Source organism: Carassius auratus, chromosome 19 (assembly GCF_003368295.1).
Source record: "Carassius auratus strain Wakin chromosome 19, ASM336829v1, whole genome shotgun sequence".
Classification (NCBI taxonomy): Eukaryota; Metazoa; Chordata; class Actinopteri; order Cypriniformes; family Cyprinidae; genus Carassius; species Carassius auratus.
Genome location: NC_039261.1, coordinates 22,419,386 through 22,442,899, shown reverse-complemented (window position 1 = coordinate 22,442,899; position 23,514 = coordinate 22,419,386). Strand labels below are relative to the sequence as shown.

General features: G+C 35.4%; 2 protein-coding genes across 4 annotated transcripts in view; one reads left to right on the top strand and one right to left on the bottom strand.

Moving 5' to 3' along the window:
- The window catches only part of col9a1c (collagen, type IX, alpha 1c), a 41,319-nt gene extending 27,052 nt beyond the window's left edge, over window positions 1-14,267 (bottom strand). The window contains exons 1-3 of the mRNA XM_026289526.1: window positions 14,181-14,267; window positions 8,496-8,557; window positions 140-295 (exon numbers count right to left, since the gene is read on the bottom strand). Of these exons, the coding sequence (XP_026145311.1) occupies window positions 140-165 (26 nt within the window). The 5' untranslated portion in view covers window positions 166-295; window positions 8,496-8,557; window positions 14,181-14,267. The remainder of the gene's footprint in view (window positions 1-139; window positions 296-8,495; window positions 8,558-14,180) is intronic.
- LOC113119841 (protein FAM135B-like) overlaps window positions 4,287-23,514 on the top strand; it is a 45,487-nt gene continuing 26,259 nt past the window's right edge. Inside the window, exons 1-3 of one of the 3 annotated variants that reach the window (XM_026289523.1) lie at window positions 4,287-4,856; window positions 14,548-14,639; window positions 20,313-20,392. In XM_026289523.1, the coding sequence (XP_026145308.1) occupies window positions 14,560-14,639; window positions 20,313-20,392 (160 nt within the window). In that variant the 5' untranslated portion in view covers window positions 4,287-4,856; window positions 14,548-14,559. Of the gene's footprint in view, window positions 4,857-14,376; window positions 14,463-14,547; window positions 14,640-20,312; window positions 20,393-23,514 lie in introns of those variants that run through there. The other 2 variants (XM_026289525.1, XM_026289524.1) reach the window with 2 other exon arrangements.

The following is a 23,514-nucleotide window of genomic DNA, read 5'->3' as shown; positions in this document are numbered from 1 at the left end:
CCTGAGCGTTTTAGAACTCCAAAAACTCAAAGCAACTCATCAGAGGGAAATATCCCCCCCCCCCCAAAAAAGCCAGAAGAAAGTGTTTTAAGACTTTTCCCATGTCTTTCACGAGGGTCACCAGTGTTTGAGATCTTACCTGCTCATGCTGAGGTGAGGAGCCATGTTTCTGTCCCTCAACGGAGATGTGGGAATCTGAATGGATGCAGAAGTTTTGTCCTTTGGCCCAGAGATGTGTCGTCCCCCTCCAGTCTGTCTTCAGCGGTGCCCACGGGCCTCTCTGACTGAACACGACCTGTGCAGGAGATGGCAAACCTTTGGGACACATTAAGGTTTTTTTTGCAAGGGTGACCTGGCTTGGTTTCTGGCATCCGATTGGCTGGGATAGATTCAAGGGGTGGTGCCAAGGCTTATTTTACGACCGATGTTTAAAGGAGATATTGAGCCTCGGGCATAACAAGCACCTTTTTTATATTTCTGCACAGGAGCTAATAACACATGTTGAGCGGCAGCAGTTCTGCTAATGGGAAGCCCTACTGCAGGGAGAGCCTGTCATAAACACAGTTAGATTGCGTGCATCTAACACTGGTTAAAAATATATGTTCAGCATCCCAACCTGACAACCATTATTCACGAATCACGAATCATTCATCAAACTGTATGAATAAATCTGGGGTGATTGCACAAAGGTTGCATATGAAGGTAGAAAAGTTGCTGCAAAATCTGGAAAGGTAGCACACTTCAACAACGCTACAAAAGCCAAGTCTTCTTCAGGTAAAATGGCACTGTGATTCCTACTGTAGTGTTCCTTCATTTTGTCCCATTTTTTCTTTGATTATAGGGAGAAATCTGAAGAAAGAATTTGTAAAATTGTAAAAAAAAAAAAAAAAAAAAAAAAAAAAAAAAAAAAATAACATAAAGAGAGAAGTAACAGTAAAGAAATAGTAAAAAAAAAAAAAAAATAGTAGCTTAAATGTAGCTAAAAGCACATAGAACTGCAAATATTTAGATTTTTACATTCAATTAAGTAAATTTGAGCATTGTTTGTTCATGAAAAAATGTTTTGCCTAGGTACTAGGTACACTGTAAAAAAAACTTAGGTAAAATTTACAGCAGCTGTGGTTGCCGGAATTTTACAGTAAAAAAAATGGTAGCAACTTCTCGGGTTTTATAGTTAAATACCGTAATTTCATTAACTGATATAATGTTAATATACCAACCTACTGAAATCTGTTTTGTACATTTGTAATAAACTGATAACCACCAAAAGCAGGTGTAAACATCCATTTAACAACATTAGGTGTAACATGCAACCCTAATGTATAAAACTGCTAAGAAAAAAAAAAAATAAGAAGAAACATAGTTATTTTAACAAAAAAATAAAAATAACAAAAATTATAAATGTAACGCAGGGAATTCTGGGAATGTCCATTTACTATTATTATTCACTGTAAACTATACTACCGTAAAATGACAAGTAATATTCAATACAGTTTTTCACTGAATATAGTAGGTGAATTTACCAATAACCATTTAACAAGTTTTAACATAGGCATTTTTGCAGTCATTTAAAGTTAATTTCACAGCCATTTTTACAGTCTAGGGAAGCAAAAGAGTGGAAAGTATACTTAAACTTCAAGAAACATTTTTCCTGGAATTTTTCCACCTCTTTGCAAACCTTCTAAGACCTGATATTCTAGGATTTAGATCCAAGTCTTTGGGTTCTCAATCCTTTTTATTACAACTTTTTAAATCCAATTGCAAGTCTAATTGCAGAATATGATGTATAATACATAAACTTAACTTGGCCGCCACCATTAATTAACCTAAATACCTAATTAAAGAATACAAGCAGAACTTGCTGTTGAAATTCCGTGGCGTTTTCTGCAGAATTCAGTGGGCGCAGGTTTCTGGTCAGAGCCACTGATGACTAATGCTGAAGGATGTTGAGATAAATCTGTCAAATGGGACATATTGCATAACAAACCTCAATTTACATCCAAAATATGTGTGTTTAAATAATAAAAGCAGCAAAAAAAAAAAAAAAATAGGACTCAAAAAGGCAAGGGATTAGAAAAGCATCAGCAGTGCCAGTCTTGTGAGGGATGTTGAAGTACATCTAACAGATGGGACATTCTGCATAATAAAACCAATACAGCATTTGTATGTTTATATTAGATTACTCAGACTTGTTTGTGCTTTAGTATCCTTATTGGATTATAAAGAAAACAACTTTTTGATGAAAGGGAAGACACAGCAGAGACTTTAGGAATGCTCTCAAAAGAAAAGGAGATTGTAAAGCGTCTGTAAAATGACTGTGAAGTCGATCTGTGTCGGCTTGCATGAGCTCCCTCACTATTAAGGTCTTGCCTTGTAGCTTTGCCCTCATCAGAGGAGGATTCTGGGAAAGGAAATATACTAATGACATCAGAACGGGTCTATGAAAGTGACTTGCTCGCAGGCATGTCAGCCACAATGACTTCTGTTACATCAAATGTGATGTAATTTATACCTTATGAGAGCATTAAGGCTTTCGCCGCAGGGCCCAGACAGAATCTGCATTTCATCTTACAGGATATATAATTCAACACCACCTTCATTCACACCTTATCTGTTATAAAGGCATACAAGAACGCGAGAAACATGTGAAAAAGCAAAAAGCTTAAAGGAAAGAAACGCTGAAGCATGCATCATGTCCTCATAAAACACATGTTCAGGCTGTCATGGAACATCTGGATAGCTGGTTGTTAATTAAAGATTTTAGACACCAGGCAAAAAAAACTTGAAATATGTGTGAGCACTGCAAATTTATAATGTCAGACTTTCTCTGGCTTCTTGTGTGCTGATAGTAAGCCATAGAAGAAGCAGTGCTGCTAATATACGTGTGGAGACCGAGAGCATATGTGGTCAGAGTGAAAGCGCCTGAGGAAACGATTGAAATAGAACACTGACATGCTGCTCAATGTATACTGAATATGTATATTAATATGTAAAAGGTATGCATTATGCAGTGATTATGTATTTAAACTACTGTTCAGTGTGGGGTTAAATAAAAAAAGAAAGAAAGAAAGAAACAAACAAACACTTTCAATCAGCAAACATACATTAAATTGATAAAAAAAAAAAAAGTTATGTCAAGAAAAGTATAATGGTTCAAAATAGTTTTAATTTCAAATAAATGCTGTTATTTCTAACTTTCTATTCACCAAAGATTCCTGAAAATAAATTAAGTGTATCATGATTTCCACAAAAAAAATATGAAGCAGCACAACTGTTTTCAGAATTGGTAATAATAATAATACAAATGTTTCTTGAGCATCAAATCAGCATATTAAAAATGATTTTTGAAGGATCATGTGACAATGAATGCGGTAATTTTAATTGCTATATTATTTCACAACATAACCGTTTTTACTGTATTTCTGATCAGATAAATGCAAACTTTTTTTTTTTTTTGAAAAACTCAAACAAGTCTTAAAATCATATTAATTGTTGCATTCCCAAACTGACATTGCTGCCACATGACCTACATCATGTGATGTTTAAAAAAAAAAGTATATTCTTTTATAAAAATTTATAAAAAATTATTATTATTATTAAAAGAGTTCTTCCTATCCTAATACTGGAAGTGGACTTATTTGAAGGTTGATTTCCTTCAAAAGTGTCAACCCCATGACTCGGAGTACACAGAGAGGGCAAGGTGACCGCTGTGTTTAATGGACAACACAGACCCACATGCTTTTAGTGCATACACTACAGTAGCACACACTGTGTTTAAACAACCGGCAGTGTGAATGCAATAAATGCTGGGTAACTTAAATATGTAATCTGAATATGAATAATAGTGGCTTAATTCCTAACCATTATAGGCGGATGTTTAAATTAAATATTAGTTTACATCAGACTATATTTCAACATACACATTAATTACTACGCTAAAACTATATTAATCCTAAATAAACACATAAAAAAATACAAAATTAATTAGTTCAAAATTCTAAACATATTAGTAGTAGTATATTAGTAGTAACAATGTTACTACTACTATAACTACTGCTGCTACTAATAATCATCATCTGACAATTACTAGCACTGTAATTTGTGAAACATTCTAAAATTAGTCTGGGTAGAAATATTATTTTGCCATTTTAGCAAAAAGTCGTTCATAAAATGGCTTTTAAAATATACCAACCAATGCTAATATAATAGGTAGAGGTGAACACAAAAGGAAAAAAAAAAAATATATTAAATAAATAGATTATATTGGCTATTTTTTACATATATGTATGCATTGCTGGTAGATTAACTGAAATATATTGTTTAAGTGAATGGCTATGTTTATTGTTCGCCAAAATATTAATCCTAAACTTAAACTGTAAGTGCAGAGACACACTCAGGGTGTTAATCGTGAGTAAAGCTAAATTATCTCACATCTATTGACACTGACATAAGCCTGCATGCGTAGTGCGTCTGACAACACAGCACACATCATCCGTTATTATCATGCATCCAGCCTCAGACAGAGAGGAGAGAGAGAGAGAGAGAGAGAGAGAGAGAGAGAGAGGGAGGGGGCATGCAAGTGGCGCAGCAGCACTTAGGCAGATTGGACATCATCTCTGGAGGTGGGAGAACGCAAGCGCACTACCGCAGCACGCAGGAGCTGAATGATCACCATGGCAACAACAGCATCAGTACCAGCAGCAGCATCAGCCGTGAACCGCTCATGCCTGTGTCAACACTGAGACCTGCTCCTGCTCTCAACGCACATTCCCTCCCTCTCAACTTAATGACATAGGATCAAAGCGGGTGCGCGGATCACGCCTCCAGGTCGCGCAGCAGCATCGTCGCACAAGCAGGTAAGCTGACGGCCGTTTACGCTCTTTCTCTGGTATTGTTCATCTGTGTTGGACTCACGTCGACCGCGGACTTGCTTTTGACTGCCGTTTCCTAATGACTGACTAGTCTGGCCTGGTCTGGTCTTTAAGCCGCTCTTAAGTGGACCAGCAGGGAAATATTCCGTTATCCGGCATAAATCCCTGTTAGGAACATATTGGATGCATATTCTGCCAATGCAACGCACCAGCCATCTGGCTCCAGCAGAAACACACAGCACATTTGAAGCGTGTGACACTGATGTTGACTTGAGCAGTACGTCATGTGCCGGACACCACAACTGGGAATGATTCGATTAAGGGTGCATTGCTTTCTGTTCTGCTAGAAGGCTAATATGTCATTTGATGGGTCAGAAAGAGTTCATTTAAAACCTGAAGGAACCGTTAAGACATATGAGTCATGACAAGGATTTGCATGACGCATTTTCAAGTAACAGTGAGGGAAAAACATCTAGGCTTTTGGGTTTTCCTTCATGTATTTGGTACAAAACTGAGTGTAAACATCGCTTCTTCCGCTCAGAGAGGTTTCAAGTACTGAGGTGTTTCTAGCAGGGCTGAACTGACAAAAACAGCCAGCTGAAGACTCAAGAAACTCCATCATACAGGAGCTAACTGAAACCACTGGAGTTACTCTGCATTAGGGAAATCCAGATGTTCACCTTGAATGGAATAATTTCACAAGATAAATAGATCTAAACTCTTCTAAATGCATATCTGGCTTGTATTGGAAGGTCAATAAATCTGACATTGACAGTCTTGACGAGCAGGACTGCGGATCTATTTTTCAAAATTACTCGTCTTGTGTAGAGGAGACTTCAAAATTCAGCTCATGGCATTTGACTCAGACTGACATTTGCAGGTGATGTAAAATCTGGAATAATCGAGACTGTTAATGAGTGCTGTGAATAATGCAGTTGGACCGTATAAATGGTGACATTCAAACGCAAACTTGTAAGTCCCACAAGGGCCCGAGCGCTGTAATGGATGGGGCCGGGGCTTGCCAGAGGACACAAAATACCCCAGACACCAGCGTGCTCTAACTGATGTGATAAAACAGCAGATTTTCCAGCAGACTTCCGATCGGCCGGCCTGTCCACACTGCTTCAGGCAAAACGTACAGGACGATCTTCTGGGAATGCTAGGAGAAAGAATAACAGCAAGCTTAGGCGTTGTATTTAATCTAGAAAAATCTGTACAAAGTTCTGGAATTCTCAGAGGACAGAATGTCTATGAATTTTTCAATGAGGTTTATTGAACGCCTCCTTAGAAAGAAAAAAATAAAATACAATAATGTTAAAATTCATTCATTCATAAAGTTCATTTCTGCATATAATGGATTTATCGCAGTTTCAGAAAAAATATTAATATATTTAGCAGCACACTTGATAATAAAGAATAATTGATAATAAAGAAATGTTTCTTGAGCAGCAAATCAGTATATTAGAATGACTTCTGAAGGATCATGTGACACTGAAGACTGGAGTGATGAAATTGGAAATGTAGCTTTGCATCATGAGAATAAATTAATTGTAAAATCTTTTCAAACAGAATACAATTGTTTTAAATTTGAACGATATTACCCTTTACTGTACTTTTGATCAATTCAATCCAGACTTGCAAAAATATAAAAAAATATATATATATATTATCCTCTGAGCAGTCAGCATCAACACAAAGAAAATAGTTTATTGCTGGTTTATGATATCTATTCCTTTAACATGTTAATAGATCGAACCTAAAATCTTACCTCCCATGTGAATCAGACTTTTTATGGTAACAGATGAAGACTGAGTAGTCCCGCCAACAGAGACTTTTTAATATAAATAGCTGTACATTAAAGCTGCAGTAGGTAACTTTTGTAAATATATATTTTTTACATATTTATTAAACCCGTCATTATGTCCTGACAGTAGAATATGAGACAGATAATCTGTGAAAAAATCAAGCTCCTCTGGCTCCTCCCAGTGGTCCTATTGCCATTTACATAAATACATCGCTTCCGGTAAGAAACAACCAATCAGAGCTGCGGTCCGTAACTTTGTTTGTGTTCAAAATGTAGAAAAATGTATATAATAAGCGAGTACACCATGAATCCATTTTCCAAACTGTGTTTTTAGCTTGTCCTGAATCACTAGGGTACATCTATAATAAGTGTTTATATTCGGACTATTTTAGATTGCTTCGGGGGTACAGCGGCGGAGTAACCCAGTACCTTTGTGATTCTTCATAGACATAAACAGAGAGAAGTAGTTCCGGCTACGATGTTCTTCCGCAAGACGCAAGCAGTTCTGTTTATTAACCGCTAGAGCGTCAAAAGTTCCCTACCGCAGCTTTAAATATCAAATTTTATTCATTTTGGTTTTGATTATGTTAACATTTTCCTTTCATTGTGTTAAAGCAACTTTACTTTTAGTAAACATCATAACTGGTTCGGACACAGTGTACCACAAAAATATCTTCCGAATGACAGGTCACAAACAACTGGACATTTTGTTGATCGGTTGGCTTCTGTTTCTGCATTGTGTCCGATAACCCCACCAATGTAAAATTGAATTGGTCAGTATTTCTCAAAACTGCATATTAATAGTCTTAATGTTCTGCTTTGCATAACATAGTATTTTCAGCCTAACTGTGCAGAAAAATGCTGACACGAACTTCATTGTACTTTAGTATGATTTCATCCCTCTCATTTTAGGTTTCTGTCTGTGACTATTCAGGACAATTTCAAACGATAGCTTTCGAATCAGCTGTGAATTGTAATGTGACCATCAGAAGCAGTGTGTGTGGTGTCAGGTTTTCTCAGGTCTCTTTGTGTGGATTTGTAACAGTTTGTACTCAGGCGGTCTCATGCGGTCCTGTGACTCTCTCTCATGTGATTTCTCTAATCTCTTTTCACTATCACATTGTTCCCGCAGGGTCAAGCGCATGCCGTATAAATCTTTAACCAGCACCATTGTACTACCGCAAGACTTCATTATACAGAGCTGAATATCACTGCTGCAAGACTAGATCTATCTATCTATCTTCAGTTATCCATCTCTTTATACCCTGGCACAGTGAGAATCATAATGCATTTTAGACATTCAATTGAGACACTTATGTGCCTTGGGTTTCTAACCACAAACTAAACCACTGTCATCTCACCCAACCTCACCCTGTCTTCTGTCTGTATGTAGCAAAGCAGACGCTTGTGACCTTTAGAGTCGTCACAGCCAGCTTACTTAAGAAAACAAGTATGTTACTATTTCATACTATTATCTACGCTACTATTTTGGAGCGAAAGTAGCATGCAACTACATGATGCATTTGAATACTATGCATAGAATGTGGATTTTATGGATCCATGGAATATCTGATCTACAAGTCTTGCCAAAATGTGCATGATCGCACATTATCCCTTAAATGCCCATCCTGTTTGAACTTGTTTGTTCGTATAGGTTCAAATCGGCTTGCTAGGGACTAGGAATTATCCCATGCTTGCTGAATTATTCATGCAACATAAAGAGGTCATGTGACAACAACATAGCATACTACACTTTCTGTAAATACTGTTTTTGAAAATAGTAGGTCGTTTGAGTATACACACGGCAGACAGAGGTTTACCTGACTTTGACTTTTGATATGTGTGTGTGCGTCTAGTTCAAGGCTGGTGAAATTGATTTGTTCTGTAAAACAGAAAATACAAAGCCATTTCAGTATAAATATATACTAATATACAGTACTAATATTTCACAATATTGCTGTGTTTTATTTTATTTTTTTTATTTAATTTAATTAATTTAAAGGCAATTAATATATATATTATATATATATATATATATATATATATATATATATTAACTTTCTAAACTACACAACTTGACATTCTGAGGTTGATGATGAACATCGCCTGAAGGTTAAGAACTTCCTTTCACTGAATAATTGTATAAGTGGCTTAATTTGATTAAGAGTGGCCCAATTTTGTACTCTGTTCGTGTAAAGTGCCATTAACATTTGCCATGTTCAATTACAAGCACAAGGCTCAAATAGATATATGCGCGCACACACACACCCACACACACACACACATACTCACACACAGACGGACACAACCTGACAGACCCATAAGGCTCTTCACTCTAGCCAGAATGAAATCATAGATCACTCACAGCAAGCCCACAGCCTGCAGAATTGATTAAGCAGGCAAGTCGAGCAAGTGTCTTCAGTGTGCAGTAGATTTATGATTGCTCACACACACACTGTTGCGCAAAAGTATTGAATATTGCTGGAAGTGAACTCTGGGAAATGCAGGTTACAATTTTCATCATTTTTGCAGATCTCTGAGAATATTAAAGGTGTCCCGTAATTCAGTCCGGCTGTAATACATTCAACTGAGCCCTTCACTGTCCAAACACAGAGAGATTCATTTCCCAGACTTCCTTTGCAAACAAGATTTTTGATAGCAGTTTAATGTCCAGTAGCGTCTGCTGCGTGTGATCATTGCCTGTAAAGGAAGTAGTGAACTCAGAACTCAGTCAAATCAAATTACATGAGTAAATCTTACATATATGAACCCTTTAGCATGAAGCAATCAAGCAGATTAGTCAGGTTCCTTGCTCCGGTCACAAACGTTATATTTATATTGGTTAAATCTAATGATTAAATGACTACAATAGATATAAATATGTTAGAATCTATTTTATTTCTATAAAAATTCACCTAATAAACTCCATTTTATTCTGCGTTTACTTATTAAGCAGATGTATTCTTCGAAAGCAACTTCATGTTATTCCACTATATCCTATAATTATTAATTTAGCAGATACACAAATTAACTTTATATTATTCTATTGCATTCAATTTTGTTTTTACTACACACATTTACCTAAAGCAACTTCATGTTATGTTATTCTACTACATTTTATATGTATTTATTTATCAGATCCTTTTACACAAAGCACTTTATGTAATTTTGTTATGTTCTATTTTCTTATACTAATTCATAAGATGCATTCACCTTTTCTATTCTATATTAAATTTAGCAGATCCATTTATCTAAATCAACTTTGACATTTTCTATTTTATTCAATGTGTATTTAGCACGTGCATACACTTATTCCAACATCATATTATTATATTGTTTTATTCTAGAATTATTTATTTACGAGATGCAAGCAACTTCATGTTATTCTACAATATTCTTCTGTTCTATTCTTGTGTAGAAAAGTCTTTCTACAGCGCATGAGTGCTGTACTTTCAAATTAAGCACCAGTACCCATAATGCCATCTGTTTGTGCTCCAGCAGCTGCAGAGGTCAGTGCTCTCCGGCCCATCTCGAATGGGCTCTCAGGATATTGAATTGGGCAGTGAAGCCAACACGATTGAACATTAACGTTAACGCAAGGGCAACGTTTCAAAGGAACCATATTTTTCATTTCTCAGCATCAGCTGCCAGAGGAAGGTGACTGCAGCTCCATAGCTGTTAACCTTTACCTGGCACACTGAGACTGAGGACTAAACCGCTAATAATAGCCATCTAATGCTACATCACACTCGCTCAGATCCTGCCTCCTTTATTGTTTTCTTTTTCCCACTCCCTCTGTCAATGTCTGCAGGCATGGCATTAGTAACTATATTTCATCACTGCTTACAGAAACATTGCGCTCCCCATCAAGTCTGACAGTGAAGCTCCTGTAGTTTTCCTAACTATGGCTTATGCAGTTTTGAGACATTTTAATCATCTGTTTATTGATAGGAAGCTGTCACTGCACCCACTGCTTCAGAAAACAGATGAGAGGATGCAAAACAGGGACGTGTGTAATGATTGAGCTGTAGTTCCTCTGTGAATATTGTTAATAAGGCTTTGAGGTACTTTCATTTGATGCGTTTTCTACCTTACTAAAGTACAACAAGTAATCAGTGTTTGTCTAAACATTCAGATGTCATCTGCTTCAGCCAATGGCATGAATTTGGGGAGGAGCTATTGTTTGTTCAACCAATGGCAAAATGCAGAAGTATTTCTGGTCATTATTTTTACACTTAAGCTACATAAAGTAATTAAAACAGTATCCGATATTTATTGATAAACATTTCAAAAGGTTTAGGCTACAATTAAATCACACAACCCCTCTACATTAAATGTTTAATATAGTGAATCCAGTATTATGGAATAATCCAGATTTGTAGAAATGTCATAGTAACCCAATCAAATGCATTACAATAAAGTAATACTTTATTTGAAGCCTTTTTATATGAAGTATTTTAAAATAATTTTAATGCATTAATTATATTTTGGGTCCCAATTTATATTATGTCCCTAATACCTGTGTACTTACTTCTCTAATCTTGTTGTATTCTGTTTTCATTTTATTTATTAATCAAATTAAAAAATCTAAAAAAGTTAGTCACACTTTATTTTAAGGTCCAATTCTCACTATTAAATAACCATTAACTATGACTTTTGCCTCAATTAACTCCTAATTTTCTGCTTATTAATAGTTTATAATGTAGTTGTTAAGTTTAGGTTATTGGGTAGGATTATGGATGTCATGCATTATATGTACTTTATAAGCACTAATGAACAGCCAATATGTTAATAATAGGCATGCTAATAAGCAACTAGTAGAATTGGACCCTATACTAAAGTGTTACCAAAAAACAACAACCTTTAAACCCTTGCTATGTGTACTGTGTTAAAGGGTTACTTCAACCCAAAAATGTAAACAAGGCTGCATTTTACTCACCCCCGAGGCATCCGCTATATGATTTTCTTCTTTCAGACGAATCCGGTTGGAGTTATATAAAAAAAAATTGTCTTTTATCTTTCAAGCTCTATCATTGCAGTCAGCGGGTGTTGCATTGCTTCAGTCCAAAAGAAGTGAAATAAAAAGCGCCCATCCATAAAAAAAAATGTCTCACATGGCTCCGGAGGGTGAACAAGGGCTCCTGTAGTGAACTGATGTGTTTTTGTAACAAAAAAAATTCCATATTCAAAACGTAATAATCACTTTAATCTGGCTTGCTCCAACAGCTGTATACAGAAGCCATTCCGGGAGCATGGCGCATGAGGTCAACGTTGCGCATGCACCAATAAGTCTCGTGAAAACCAATGTTTGTTTACAAAATCAAAGGAAGCAAAGCTGCCTTATTTTAGCAAAGGAAAACCAGGCTCCTTTTGGCTTGTATTGAAATCCTCTGACATTATTACAAATCCTTGTTTTGTACTTCTGATTAGTGACCGTTGTTTTGTCTTGATCTCTCCGCTGTGTTTCAACGTGTGTCACTTATTAGCAGCGCATGTGCAACGCTGACCTCATTCGTCACCCGCCCGGAACTGCTTCTGTGTAAAACTGTGAGCACAAGCTAGATTCAAGTGATTATTACCTTTTGAATATGGTCAGTTTTCTTACAAAAACACATTGATTCCCTACCGGAGCCCTTTGTTCACCACCAGGAGCTGTGTGAGACACTTTTTTGTTTTTATGGAAGGGCGCTTTTTATTGAATGTCTTTTGGACTGAAACAAAGCAACACACGCTGACTGCAATGATAGAGCTTGAAAGATCAAGGATAATTTTTTATATAACTGGATAATCCGACTGGATTTGTCTGAAAGTAGAAAGTCATTTACACCTAAAGATGTCTAGGGGGTGAACTTACCATTTAAGCTAACTGATATTTGTCATAGCACTTGCATATCATTGTTCTTTTGTTGATTGCTTCTATTGACCTCATTTGTAAGTCATTTTGTAAGAAAAAAAAATATATACATATTATATACATATTCAGTGAGGTATTACAAAATATTGCAGTTGATAATGTTTCATTTGTCTTACTTGAAATGAAAGGTGAAGTGTGGGATACAGCATTCTGACACCATAGCATACGAATCAGGAGGGGTTTGTGGGAAGCTGTTTATAAACACTGACGTGTTGACGTGCCAGTCTGTGACACAGGTACTCATTTTGTTCAGGCACTAAATTTAATTATTTTTGTCTCATTTGAATTGGTTTGGCAAGACTAATCTGAGCAACACTGAGAACCTGAATTTGAGGATGTGTCTCAGAGACAACTTTGAGTTCACCTAAACTATAAGACACACGTGAATAATAAGGGTTGGTGCATATCTGCTGGCTGCTGCAATGGTTTTCTTGCTCACTTGATTTCGATCCAGGAAGTTCTGCTTCTTTGCCCCCTGCTGATGGGATGTCCTTAAAACTGCAGACTCACTGGTGATATGGCAGTTCAGTTTCTAGACACATACTGCATATTTTATAGAAAAATGCCTTGATGCATCTCCATTGAACCGCCGGAAAAGAAAATGATAGATAAATCAACCCAAAAAGAACTTATGCTTACTAATTAAACATAAGTGCTAGAATTGTTCCACTAAATACATACATGGTTACTGATATGACAGCTAACTGTACAAGTCTATGCATTTTTTGTCTGTTGTTTTTAATAAATATGTATTAGTAAGCTCTAATCAAGACATTTTTTAGCTTTTAGACATTGAAACATTGTCACATAATTGAAAATATAGATGGCAGTTCAGTTCTTGTAACATGGCAATTACTTCCAATATCAGGCAAATCAGGCAGATACAGAAAAAAAAGTGTATATAAATTATAAAAACCCTTAGGAGTTTTTGAACTGCAGCATTATTTTCAGGATAATTAAGCACATTTAAGACCTCATTTCTCATTACAATAATGAGCCCTATATATCCTTTCTCAGCATGTTTAATGCTGATTCTCATTATTGTAATACACTCTTTTCTTTATTACAGAAGAAATATTGTTTTCCCTTTTTTCAATTAAGCTGAATTAATTTTGAATGAATAAAAGGCAGTATAACACACACACACACACACACACACACACACACACACATTAAGTAAAAGTAATGAGAAGACAACTTTGTATTTCACAGTAATGAGAATTTTGGGGGAAATGTGCTTCATTGCCTTAAGAACAAATTTTATTGCCTTATATATACATAATACATATACACAGTACACCCATAAAATAATAACTTTTATTTTGGATTAATATTTAATATACTTTTATTTCATGATTAACAGTTTGATAAAACTATATATATATTATTTTGAAATTTGAAATGTTTTGTGACCTGAGCACCTCTTCATAAGATGAATTTTATAGTTTCATTTTATATTACATTTATATGTTACATATTTACTCTAAAAATTTTGGAACTTTTAGACATTCACATACTGCACATCACAACCTGTTATGTGGGAAGAAGCCATTAGATATGATTACTGCCTCACACTCACACTCTCACTCACGTCTCTCAGAGGATGATTTGGGATCACGTCCAGAAATGCCACTGCTGTCATCCGTCTTGGAGCCGCGTGTCGTACACTGGTTTGCTGCAGAGCGGCACATCGGGTTCTCAGAACAAATATTGTCTGTGATGAGTCAGAGCCTGAGTAATTAGAGATGGCGTCTTCCTGAGTCACGCGTGTGCATCCGCCGCTCTCGCTGCTCTTGTGTTCATTGAGGTTACCATGGTAAACACACTCTCTCACAAGGGCGAGCGGCTCAGCTGACTAGGGTACAGCAACACTGTGAGAGTACATTCTGGATTAGATAACAAGACAATGGAAGTCTTGATGTGCTCAGCTTCAAATCAACTTTTCTCTGTCTCTCTAGGTGATGGAATAGATGATGTCGGAAGTACAGGGCACTGTGGAGTTCTCACTGGAGCTGCACAAGTTTCACAATGTGGATCTCTTCCAGAGAGGGTAAGTTCTGTATGTTCTTCTGCATGTCTAATGCAGGCTCTGTGAAGCGTCTGTTCTCTAAACAACCTGTTCAGGAGGAGCACATGGTGACAGCATCACCTATAAACACTAAGAGCCGCTTTGAATCAGTTTAATTGTCACATTCCAGGCATTTTTCCATGTTCTTTTTGGATGCAGTGAATAGACGGCATTGTGTGGCATTCATTTTGTGCTATGTGGCATAAAGACTGGAGCAGTAATATTGTAAATTATTATTACAATTACAAACAACTATTTTCTATTTGAATATTTCTTTTAAATGTAATTTATGCCTGTGATTCAAAGCTGAATTTTCTACATCATTTACTACAGTTTTCAGTGTCTTCAGAAATCATTCTGATATGCTGATTTGCTGCTTAAGAAATATTTCTTATTATTATCAGTGTTGAAAACAGCTGTACATGTATATACTGCCCCTTATTATCAATTTAATGCTGAATTATTATTATTATTTTTTTATGTGATTTCTGGGCCATTATTGGTAACAAACATACAGTATAGCAGAAAAAATAATCCTATTTGGAAACAATATATTTGGTGCCACTAATGATGCAAAAAAATTAAATAAAATGCATCTCTCTAAATGTGGATCTGACACCCATTTTAAGTTCACCTGATATAAGAGAGACAGCTTGCGTTGATTGGGTGTTAAACAGTGTTGTCATATACATCTCCCCACTAAGACCATGAGGTGTCACGTGCAGGTGCTCGCTTCAGTAGGCTGGTAGATTAATGATTGATTTGTGCTGTTTTTGTACATTATGTTCCTGTCATCGTTTCAAGCCAAATCAATTACAGTCTTGCTGCGAGCAGCAGGTGAAGTCTACAGGGAATTCAATGACTTTTCAGGTCACTGATTTTTAACTACGAAGCATATAGGGATCTGACCAGGAACTCATTCGAGATTCAGGGACAAAACTGTGCTGCCATGACCTTTGTGGTGAGAGTCTGGTGCTAGTCCAGTGGTTGACATTCAGTAACATCTGAATGTTATGTACACACTACTGTTCAAAAGTTTGGGAACGGAAAATGTTTATGAAAACATGTATAATTTATTTCTGTGATACAAAGCTGAAAAACATGTATAATTTATTTCTGTGATGCAAAGCTGAATTTCCAGCATCATGACTCCAGTCTTCAGTGTCACATGATCCTTCAGAAATCATTCTGATATGCTGATTTGCTGCTCAAGAAACATTTCTTAGTATTATCAATGATGAAAACAGCTGTGATGAAGATAATTGTAATTTATTTTACAATTATAATTTTTTTTCAAACAAATATAAATCCCAAATAAAATCCTACTGACTACAATGGTAATATATATATATATATATATATATATATATATATATATATATATATATATATATATATATATATATTATATATATATATATATATATATATATATATATATATATATATATATATATATATATATATATATATATATATATATATATATATATATATATATATATATATATATATATATATATATATATATATATATATGTATGTATGTATGTATGTATGTATGTATGTATGTATGTATGTATATATATATATATATATATATATATATATATATATATATATATATATATATATATATATATATAAACGTTAAATATAAAAACATTAAAAATATACACTAAATCTATAGTTATAGTTAGTGTATAATATGGTAATATTAAGTTAACAGTACATAGGCAAGGCAAGTTTATTTATATATATTTCGTACACAGTGGTAATTCCAAGTGCTTTACATAAAATAAATTAAAATAATAATAAAGAAATATAATAACAAGAATAAAACAAGCAATTAGATTTATTTTAATTATTTATTATTTATTATTTAAAATTATTTAGAATTTAAAACAGAAAATGATTTTACATAAAAAATAATAATAATAAATAAAAAAAAACAGTGAAAATATAGTGCAATCAGTTTGGACATTGCACAGTGCTCATTCAATAAATGCACAGCTAAACAGATGATTTTTGAGTCTAGATTTAAATGTGACTAGTGTTTTAGCACATCTGATCTCTTCTGGAAGCTGATTCCAACTGCGGGCAGCATAGTAACTAAAGCGGACTCCCCTTGTTTTGTGTGAACCCTTGGTGTTTCTAACTGACTCGATCCTAGTGATCTGAGTGCTCTGTTAGGTTTATATTCAGTGAACATATCAGCAATATATTTCAGTCCTAGGTCATTTAGTGATTTATATACGAGTAAAATAACTTTAAAACCAATCGTTAATGTAACTGGAAGCCAGTGTAAGGACCTGAGGACCTGAGGACTGAGGACATTAGCATTTATTGATTAAAAAACTGATAACAATTGAAGAAAAAAATCTACTAATTCAACTTAATTTTATTACACAAACGACTAGCAGACTAAAACTGAAATGTGGCTACTTTATTCTGACAAAAATGCACGTCACACTGTAACTATGATTATCAAACTAAAGCTTGCCAGTTTAATCCCAAGAGTGTTCAATAAAGTTTCTGAAAAAGCGAGTCTATGAAGCTAGAAACACCAGAGACCCCCACAGCACATCTAGTACACGGTCTCATCTGACTCTAGAATTTCCCCCGTCTCCTTCACTGCTCCTGACAGCTGTGTGAAGCTGTTGTGATGCAGTAGAGGTCACTCGTAAATGAATGTTGTTGAGCTCGGCCCGTCTGCTCGGAGATTAAAGCAAGGCCTTTGGCTGAAACATCAGCTTTGCAGAGATTTGACCGGCCCTTCCCCCTCCATAAAGCAGAACGCTAAAGCTCTCGTCTGAAATAATCCCCACAAGACACACACTGCTCTAATATACTGTTTGTTTTTAACAGTCCTGTATGTAGTTCCTGCTCTGAAGAGAAGCAGCTAACAATAGAACGGGGCCGAACTTTGGCCTATATACTGTACGTCTGATGGGGCAAATCCGTACGCATTATAATGAGCGCTGAGAATCTGTTTGGGAAGAATTCAGTGGCTCACTAGTGGTTTAATGAAACAGAAAAAATAGAAAATCAATGCAGATTCAACAGAGAATGCTGACAAACAGAAAACAAATCACTGGCACGTGACATCTAACTTAAACACAAATGTGCACTAGTTGAAAATGCAGATATAATCAAGAAGAAGAAGGTGAAGAATTCTGTCATCTTTTACTCACCATCATGTTGCTCCAACCCCTAAAAAGAGAAATTTTAAAACAGTTTTCCATTCAATTGAACTGGCAATTAAAAAGGACACAAAAGCACCATAAAGGTATCATAAAAGTAGTCCAAGTGACTCATTATGTTTCAAGTCTTCTTAAAGGGATAGTTCACCCAAAACTGAAAATTCGTTCCCTGTTGACTTACACAGTATGAGGGGAAAATACTATAGAAGTCAATGGGGACAAGCACCTGTTTGACTTTGGCTATGCTTCAATTATTTATTTTTTATTTTTTTATTTGTTTACATTCAGCAGAAGAGAGAAACTCATACATTTAATAAGTGTGAAGTACTTAAAATGACTTTAAGTCAAATTAATAAAGTGAATAAAGAAACATTCTTCTCAATTTTTCTCATTTTTTATTTTTTTTTAGGACAAATGCTTACACAGACGTAATTTATATTCAGACATTTTTTGTTATTATTATTTTGTTACTGCTTGCCACTGCACTGATATCAGCGCAGCTATGTTCACTGAATTAATCCTCAAACACAGTCATCATCTAACCATACAAGCAAACCACAAGCACGGTGGGAACCACAAAAACAGCGATATCATGCATTTCATGTTTGTGCAGTGCTGTATATATGTTTAACCATTATATCATTTTGTATACTTGTATACTACAGACATTTGAACCTTCTATAAAGTGTTTAACACATGCTACAGTGCATATCATACTGTTTGTATGTTTTAGCATGTGATCAAATGGTCTGTTGATATTTCAGTGTAAACTGTGGTTGGGTTTAATATGTGCTGTAGATGCAGTGAAGCTTATGGATATTAAACTTTTTTTCTTTTTTTTTTATGACGTGTGTTGTAGACATTTTTTAGCATGTAATGTCAACATACTGTAGATGTTCTTGCCGAGCTCAGGATAAGCCGACTTAGTTCAGGATCTCCTGGGAGCTGCAGCATGATCTGTGAAGTGCTTCAACATTTGACATGCAACTGCAGTCACTTCACCGGCCAAGCTGACCTCTGTACAATCCCCCTGATAGAGCCTGGGCTGTCTGAACATGCTGACTAAACTTTCACATTAATTCACCATCATTATTTATGATTTAATAGAGATCCACTGCATAACATTTCACACTGACCAGATCAACGGCTGTTAATCTTGATCTTGCTGTAAATGGCATAGGAACATGCACAGTATACATTATTTATTGCCATTTTTTTTCTGAAGGGATTAATAATTTAGATTCATTTGTAGAGGACTTCACCGGTACGGCTGGGTCTTTTATTAGGAAACACAAGTTTGCTGGTGTATGTATGGTGCATGAGTTAAAATCACCAGATTTCAGAAACTTTCAAATATATTAAATTTAACTAATATGTTCCATCTGTAATATGTGCTCAGTCACCTGAAGTAAATTATATAAATTATCATTTATGAGGGAACTGTTGCTTTACAACTGCCTAATTTAAAGGGACATTGCAGTTCTTGTCTACAAGCTCACTTTCGGACACATGAAAGAACGGAAATGAACCAAAATACCAGTGCATTTGATCTTAAGATGAACTCATTCAGTGCTCCAGTTCTTTCAACAGTCACTGAACTGAGGAAACAGATCTGATTTGGACCGAAGACCAATGAGCCGCTGATATTCGCATGTGTGAATGCAAACGAGCACTTAAAGTTTTTATGATATCTCATGATGAGCTGATGAAGATTAGTTTATTCACTTTATACGCATTAGACATTTAAAACATACATTTTCACATCTTTATTGAGTCATTATATCATTATATGTATACGTTTCATCATTGTCCAGTCACGACATTGATACAAACAGCCTGAAAAGAACCGAGGAAAATAACCAGATTTCCCTGTTTACCTGAGGCTGTGGATTATAGGTGATAATGTTGTAAATAATGTTCAGTCTCTTGCACAGACCGATCGTTTCGCTTCATAAGACCTCAATATATCTTTAGAAGTCACGGCTGTTCATTTTGTGTTCCCTCCCTGACAGGCTTTATTTTATCCTCAAAGTTTGGTGTTGAGGATCGAATTAACAGGAAAACTTACTAAACTTGGACAAACATATAAGTTGTGTTCATAACTTATAGTGTTTGTTGAAAGCACAGACCAACTTTAATTGTTATACATTCAACAATCACAAAGTTACACATACAGCTACATTTTATGTATTTTCAAAAATATCCTGAAGCTGGTTGCCTTGAGTTTGGGAGTTTTCACATTGCATCTAGACCATTTTAACTATCTTTTCTCAGAAAAACTGTATTTTTTACAAACTGTTTTTCTGTTGTTTAAATGTAATCTTGTATGATAATGAATCTTTGAAATGAAATGATTTTTATTTTATTTATTTTTTTTACAAACGCTCTATATTTCACTTTGTATTCTGGGAAAAAAACCTATAATAATTCAACAATTCTCTGTCTATTGCAGCTACTATCAGGTGAGGGCAGGTCTGCGTGTGTCTCCTCGTATTCCTCACAGAATCACTGCCACAACACCTGGATACAAAGGTGAGAACTTTATAACTTTACTTTCTCTATAAACCATGTGTGTAGCATTAACACGTCAGACAACATGCAACTAATCAGTCAGCGACATCGGTTTGTGAGTGTGTCTAGATTCTTCTCTAATATATTTAGTGGTGGTTTAGATTCAGAAAGCTAAAATCCTCTTTGAAGAGCTGCATTTCTAAATTCATTTCCTTTAAAGGCACATTAAAGCAGCACTCTTGAAACTAATTTAACATCCGTTTCAGAGACAGTTACTGCCGAACATTAAATCGCTTGCTGTAAGCAATGCTCCTGTTATTGTGCACAATGCATTTGTTTGTGTGGACTTCATTTTGGTTACAATTATACAGCCTATTTACCTTGTTTAGCCGGATAGAGGATGACAGTGAGGCCCATCGGATGAATGTGAGCATTCTAGGGCTCTTTCCCAAAGGCTTTGGGAGGATTCCCCTCGCTGTTTCCGCTCCTGCTGTTAAAAATAAACATACAGAATAAACTACTTTCTGAGACAAAAAACGCAGCCTTTAGAAGACCAAGGGAGAGACAGAGAGACAGAGATAAAATCTCTAGAATTTCCTATCTAGATATAAGGCTTTTAGAGTAGGATAAATTGTTAATCATGGACTAATACTCTTTCACTTGATTTCAAAATCAAATACAAATTGACAATGAGTGATTGATTAGGTCAACACTGATGCAAAAAAAAAAAAAAACAACAACAAATATATATATATATATATATATATATATATATATATATATATATATATATATATATATATATATATATATATATATATATATATATATATATATATTATTTTAACATCTTATATGTTTACACAAATGTCTACAATATCATCAACAAGCTACATAACTTATTATTAATAACATAAACCTAATACATGTAATTATTTGTTCAGTGTTTACTTCTATTGTTTGCTGCCACACTTGAATATGCATTAGCCTTATAGCATAGTAATATCACTGAAACACATGGCCTCTCATGGCTGATTATATTATATAACACATATAAAGGTACAGTGTACACTTGCTGTATGATTAAAGACTTTTTCTCACGGTTTTCCTTGATTACAAACATACACCCTTTATGTAATTGACCTGTTACCCGTGTCTTGTTTAGTGTCTAACTTGCATTCTTAGCACATACTCTGCACAAAACAGTAATCTACAGTACAGGCTGATGGCAGTCAGGGACACAGGCACAGTGTTCCCACAGGCCACGCTGTGTCAGGTGAAAATATAGTCTGTTTTTACAACACTGACAGCTTCTTTAATCTCTCACACATGGGTTACCTGCACACACACACACACACACATTATCAGTGTACACATCCGCTGTTATGACACCTGTTTAAGACCATGTTCGAAAGAGGCAAAATAACTATTTTTGGAAAAAGCCACTTATAAAATCTACTTGTACTGTCACAAAACCATGTTTTTAATATCTTACCACACAAAATTTGGAAAATGAATCACTCCTATTCGCTGTTTACTTCCTATTTTGCATTCAGTTAGTGTGTTAGCATGCTTCTGAAAGTGACACAGGTTTATTCGCCGAGGCCTCCGATACTCGTCTGAATCGTGTGATTTCAGATCAAATACTACTCTCTGACTGACATCGCTGCACTATAATGAGCTTCTGGGCAAACTTTCATCTGCTGTTTATGTGCGAGGAACTGACAAGACTACAAGTTTGCTGTTGGATGTCTGCTGTCTTGTTGTTGTTTTTCGCTGACGCAAAGACTTGCTTGACATACGACATACACCGTCGTTTAGAAGTTTGGGGTCAGCAAGTCTGACCAAAGCTGCATTTATTTGATTTATTTGATCAACAATACAGCAAGAACAGTAATATTGTTTTTTCGATTTGAACATATTTTAAAATGTCATTTATTCCTGTGATGTAAAGCTGTATTTTCAGCATCATTACTCCAGTCTTCAGTGTCATTTGATCACGTTTTGAAATAAGTTCTGCCGCTTCATATTTCCACGAAAACCAGGATAGTTTTAATTGAAATATTAAAAAGGAAATATTTATTTCACCAATATGAAAGCCTTTACTGTCACTTTTGATCGATTGAATGCATCCTTGCTGAGTAAAAGTATTAATTTCTTTAAAATTAATAAACAAAATAAAATCAAACTGACCCAAAACAAAGGCATAATCAATAAAAGCCTTTTGTCTTTTCCTTTTTACATTTATCTAACTTGCACAGTGATAAACGAAGTATTTCCTGTTCATCCTTGCTCAGTTTGCTCGAGTCACATGAGATAATGCAGCAGTTTTCTTTGGCTATCATATCTTGATTGAGGAGCCGTGTGTGTGTGTGTGTGTGTGTGTGTGTGTGTGTGTATTTGGCAGCAGAAGTCCCGTGGCCTCTGTCTGACATTGAGTCTTGGCGCTGCTCGTTTGATTGAACGCCAGCAGCGGTTTGACTCAAACTCACACACTCACTGGCATCACCGGCCATTTTGGATCCGTCAGCCATTCTGGCTCTTATGGGATTTCATTATTAGCTTCAAAATGTCATCCAGACAACTTGCTTGTTGACTAAGCTAAAGTATTTTTACATCTTTGTGCTCTCTACTTGCTCAAATTGTTAAAACAAAACTGTTGTGCCTTACAAGTTTTTCCTGTGTTACTCATGTACGTCATTCAGTATGTTTAAGCAGCACTGTCTGATGTGTAAACAGCATATTAAAATCTCTACTGTTAGCAGCAGAAATTATATTGTAGATATTAACAGAATGAATCACACGTGACATCATATGATAATGAAGTCCTGGAGATATGAGCTAATTCTGACTGTACAACATGTGATGTTGCAGTGCAGTGCTGTGAATCACCGTACTGCAGTCCCTTCTGTTCAGTCGTTCATCAGAAACACACTGTCCTGATCCACTATCCATTACTGTGTCCATCAAACACCATTGACATTTGCTTGATAAAAGGAGAGCCGTGAAATACCCAAGATGATACAAATTATTTTACATTTATTAATTTAGAAGGTACTTTTATACAAAAGAACAAGTCTGTCTGCGCTAGAACAATACAGCCAGATATACTGTATAGGCTTACCGTTACATTGTGTCCAGAC